Source organism: Oryza brachyantha, chromosome 6 (assembly GCF_000231095.2).
Source record: "Oryza brachyantha chromosome 6, ObraRS2, whole genome shotgun sequence".
Lineage (NCBI taxonomy): Eukaryota > Viridiplantae > Streptophyta > Magnoliopsida > Poales > Poaceae > Oryza > Oryza brachyantha.
Genome location: NC_023168.2, coordinates 6,759,230 through 6,764,695, shown reverse-complemented (window position 1 = coordinate 6,764,695; position 5,466 = coordinate 6,759,230). Strand labels below are relative to the sequence as shown.

Genomic DNA, 5,466 nt, shown 5'->3' with positions numbered 1-5,466 from the left:
TGTTGCATGGTGGGAAAATATGTGAAGGATGCATCTTTTTATCTCGGTGGATCTCGCCTTAGTCTAAGAGCTACATGAGTCTAACCATAACCATTGAAGCACATTTAACTAAACTAGATATGTCCATGTTTAAAGTTTACTAAAGAAAATATACGGTAAAGATGTCCTCACTGTTTCGCGGAATTCTACCAACGCGCGTGCATGAGGAGCCCGGCAAGGCCCCACGCGGCTTCCCTGTTTCGATTATCTGTTTCCTTCCCTGTTTCTACCAGGTGTCGTCGCTTTATCTGTCTCTATTTATGTAAAGGTCGTTACGTCGTACACCCAGTAAATGGAAACGCCACGGTAAATGGAAACACCAATTAATTTAGCTAACAGAATTGTGGCGCCAAACAGAGAGAATTGGTGGCGGGAAATAAAGTTACAGGCACCGCTGCCTTCTCTGTACAATACATATCCATCGTGGAAAACTAATCTATCTTATATCAAACCCCTGGCATCATCCAAAATCCTACCACCATGGAAGACAACACCACGATTCTTCCATCTAGGGTATCACAACAACATGACGCATCTGCAGCAACAGAGTCATTCCCAGATCTCACGAACCCCCATGATCCATTTGCTAGCCTGGAAACAGAGCAAATACCGTCAGAAAGGTTGACGAATAAAGCGACGTTGCGTCGCGATGGCCGCTTTCTCTTCTTTTTGCGCTGCTTCCTTCCAACTGGGCAAACAATGACCATTAGGCATTAACGAGCAGCAACGCTAATTGACTAATTAGCGCACGCAAAACAACAAAAAGACATCAGCGTATGATTTATTAAATATTAACTATTATAACTATGAAAAATAAACTAATATAATTTTTCAGCAACTTTGATATAAACATTTTTAAAAGTTTTCTTTATCATTCTTAAAAAATATCTTGAGAGCAGTTACGGTGTATTTTATTTTAAGATATCAAAATTTTGCATAGGAAGAATAGTAAAAAAAACCTTATAAAAATATATATTATTTGGAAAATATGCGGACAAATAAAGAGAGAAAATAGCTTAGATCTTAGGTTGCGAACGCGCCCACTTGTGTTGCCTCCCCAGACCCCAGTCCCCCACTCCCTTACCTTCCAAGCAAAGAATGGAGTCTGGGACGGGCGCACGGTCCATGACGAGCCTCGCCGTGCTAGATCCTAGGCGAAGCGTGCAGTAGTTGCCATGACGAAACCGGCCGTAAATACCAGTGTGTCACGGCCGTGATGATTAACAGTTTAAAACTTTTGTCGAATTCCCAAGTGGTTTTGTAAACCTGGCTAACCGATACTGTGTTTTGTTGGCCCGTTTGCATCGTGCGGACTCGTGCTTTTATTCCAGACGTGATGCGGGGAAAAAAATGTGCTGTCCCCTTTTTCTTTCGTTGAAAAAAGGAATTTTACGCTGGTTGGGACTTTTTTTCTCTCTCTCTTTTATAAAGTCCACCCGACCGCACCAAACGTCAGAACAAACCAACGGCAGGAGGAGCAGGGAGACTCCCAAGACAGGCGATCGATATCTCTTCCTCATCGCCGGCCGGCGCGCGATCGACTCTCACCGCCGGCGACCCGACTTGCTTCATCAGCCATGGCAATGGCTTACAAGATGGTATGAAAATTTGTGTGCAGTAAAGATCGAGTTGCTGTGCATGCGAGTGAGTTGAGTTCTGAGGGTGTGCGTGGGGGGGTGCAGGCGACGGAGGGGATGAAGGTGAAGGAGGAGTGCCAGAGGTGGTTCATGGAGATGAAGTGGAAGAAGGTGCACCGGTTCGTGGTGTACAAGATCGACGAGAGGTCGCGCGCCGTGCTGGTGGACAAGGTGGGCGGCCCCGGCGAGGGCTACGACGAGCTCGTCGCCGCGCTGCCCACCGACGACTGCCGCTACGCCGTCTTCGACTTCGACTTCGTCACCGTTGACAACTGCCAGAAGAGCAAGATCTTCTTCATCGCCTGGTAATCAACCCCAACCCCATCCCCCTAATTAATTAATCTCTTAAATTAATTCACTATTCGCTCTTCTCTCGATTACTTAATTAGCAGCAAGTATCCTGTTAGGAATGGTAAAAACTCGGCAAAAATCTCAAATTCCATCATCTGACAAGTAATTATCCATAAGCACCGTCGTGCGGTTTGGAACATTTGCAAGCTGATTCATAAACTACGGCAACTAACCAAAGCGTATAGATTAAAGAGAACAAATCCCTCTTCGCTTTGTGCACTAGTTTTGCCAAAACTAACTGCGTGCAACTTTACTTAATACGAGCAATGTTTTACCCTCTAAAATTAGTCATATATGGTCGTATCGTACAATAAGAAAAGATGCCACATATCACAATCACTCGTTACGTCAATGATTGAGAAACCAAATTAATTCTAGCACCTTACATACTCCCCAAGTACTTAAAAGGCCTCACGGTACACTGGCAGATGACAAGTCCTCTTGAACCCTTATTAGGTGCTGATTAGCATCAGAAAACCAACCCAAAATCTGCAGGACGAAATGACTGTTCAATCAGTGCAGCATCCTTATCACAAAGAATCTATACTCCAGGATAGATAGGTCACCAAGCTCTTTCTTTTTCTTTCCTATTTTCCACAAAAGATGCTTGCGTCTCACACGCATCCCTGTTGCCTTGTCAAACGAAGAAAGCTTTAGTCGAAATCATGACGGGGACCAAACTTTTCTTGATAAGGCCTTGCTTCTTTTCCTTTCTCCCTGCCCCACACATGTGTTAATTAAATGATTACTGTTGTCTTTAGTACTCTGATGTTATTTGTTTTTTTCTTAAACCTCCTCCACTACTAAACCAAGGCCGGTTTATTTTATCAGATCTGATCTAGCCTGAATGAAATCCACCTGTTGTCTAGATCTGTCTGTCCTTGTATATTCATAGATCCATCATCAAAAAGCAAGGGCCAGTGGCTACAGCCTACAGCTGCAGTATTGTCCACCCAACATTTCACTGTCTTACTGCAGTTCATTTACTTCTTCTCTTGGCATATCCTTTTGTCAACAAACAAGATTATCAGATAACAACCAACAAACCATTGGAGTAGCTAGCTTAGCTAGCTCCAGTTTCCTTTTGTTAAAGGCCCTAAAGCAATTCTTGGACTTGGGGTTTAGTTTGGTTCTGAATCTGATAGCAACCGCTGCTGTTGCTGCGTTGTCCCATATCGCAGCTAGCTAGCATTGCAACTGTATGATTGATTATTGCTTGCTTTATTTTGCCTATTGTCAGGTCACCGACCGCATCGAGGATAAGAGCCAAGATTCTGTACGCGACGTCCAAGCAAGGGCTGCGGCGGGTGCTGGACGGGGTCCACTACGAGGTGCAGGCCACCGATTCCTCCGAGATGGGCTACGACGTCATCCGAGGCCGTGCCCAGTGAGAGCCACCCACCATGCGGTTAATTTCTGCTACAAATTTGGACCGGTAGCCGAGCTCAGCCGATACCGGCACGCGGTGCTGTATCTAACAGGTGTGGTATAATCGGACGGATGCTAATTGGCTCTCTCTCACGTTCGTAGGGCGCTGATGATGCGATCTGACGAGGGTTTGTGCTTTTTTTTTCCTCGGTTTAGAGTCCGGCGTGGTATGCTTTCGTTTGGGGAATTTGGAGGGGTTGTGTTGTACTACTTGTATGTAGAGCGAGTGGTTGGCGTGTGCCGAGGGAGTGGCGGTGGATTAGTGAAACGTCCATCGCGGTGACGTAGAAATTCCACCGAGGATGCTCCGCTTGGCTAATTGTTTTTCCAGTAAACGTGATCGAAGTGCTTCAATCAAAAATTTTGTTCGCATGGTTGGGAATAAAAGGGCACATTGCACATTCTACACGTCCAGCGCGACAGAACGAGAGGAGAAAGAAAACAACAACGCCCTAGCTCGTTAAATGATACCTCTGTAATTGACTTTTTTTATAAACGTTTAACTATTTGTCTTATTTAAATTTTTTTGTCAAACATATAAAGCTACATATATACATAAAAATATATTAACAATAAATGAAATGATATAAAAATAATTAATAATTATGTAAATTTTTTAAATAAGACGAATAGTCAAACGTTTATAAAAAACTCAATGACGTTAAACATTTACGGATGGAGAGAGCGAAAAGGCTAATGCGCGCGTGGTACTGCCGGCCCAACCATGGCCCACCTGTTATTGCGGCCCAACTTAGCAATAGATATCTTTTTTTTTTGTTCTTTTACTTTATAAATAGGGGTTTAAACTTTATAGGTATAAAGTTTACACGTATAAATTTATATGTATAAAGTTTTTTCTATAATAATTATATACCTATACTTTTTGTGTATATATATAATATTTTGCATCTATGTAGATTTTTATATGAAAAGTTTGTATACATGTGTATATGTATATAAAGTTTGTAGGTATAAAGTTTACATGTATATATTTATATGTATAAAGATTTTTCTATATTAAGTTTATATCTATAATTTTTTATGTATAAAGTTTTCTACTTTATGAGTATAAAGTTTGCACGTATAAATTTTTACTTTATGGATATAAAGTTTTTTACTTTATGCGTATAAATTTTGCATGTATAAAGATATTTTTATATTTAAGTTTATATCTATTAATTTTTATCTATATGTAATTTGTATGTGTGTATATATATAAAGTTTGCATGTACAAAGTTTATGTGTATAAAGTTTACATGTATAAATACATGTGTTTATATATATATATATATATATATATAAAGTTTGCATATAAACTTTATGCGTACCAGGTTTATGTGTAGAAAAGCAAAAACCGATCGCTCTCGGGGCGGGGGAGGGGGGGGGGGTCTAGCGACTGCGCGCGCATGGACCCCCCCTGGAGACAGTGCATGCGATCCGAACTGAGGATTGGGCCCGAAATGGGCCTGTGAGCTTCGTGGACCGCCTCGCGAGTTGGCGACGTCACTGTCTCTGCGAGCTGCCAGCTTGAAATGAATAAATCGATTTTTTTTCATCCTAAAGGCAGACATAAGGCATCCTTCATCTTTCAAAAACCATTTAAATGTGATGAGATGATAGTATTGATGTGATCAATCAATTAAGTAAAATTAAAAAAAAACATGAGACACTGAGACCACATTTAAGCGGTCTGACATCCTCCACCTCATCGAGACATGGGGCTTGGAATTGCATGTGCATTTTACCAGTGGACTAAGTATGTAAGAACATGTCCAACAATTTATTTATACGTGGTCTTAAGGTTAAGAGAAAAAGACTATAATACCTCTTAATAAATAGGAAATTGATGGGAGAGAAAGTGGTGATAAAATAGAAGAATTTTGAATGAAAAGAAATTAATGGGAGAAGTAGTGTGATAAATAGTGTTAAAAATATTTATATTTTGGTAAAAAAAACTCAAATGAAAAAAGTTATATTATTTTGGTACAAAGATTCAAATGAGAAATGGTTA

General features: G+C 40.9%; 1 protein-coding gene across 1 annotated transcript; it reads left to right on the top strand.

The window, feature by feature from the left end:
- Positions 1-1,486: 1,486 nt before the first annotated feature.
- LOC102707502 (actin-depolymerizing factor 5) lies at positions 1,487-3,816 on the top strand. The gene is made up of 3 exons (XM_015838943.2): positions 1,487-1,637; positions 1,722-1,981; positions 3,268-3,816. Exons 1-3 carry the CDS (start codon positions 1,617-1,619, stop codon positions 3,416-3,418), a joined length of 432 nt encoding a protein of 143 aa, XP_015694429.2. The 5' UTR covers positions 1,487-1,616; the 3' UTR covers positions 3,419-3,816.
- Positions 3,817-5,466: the final 1,650 nt, after the last annotated feature.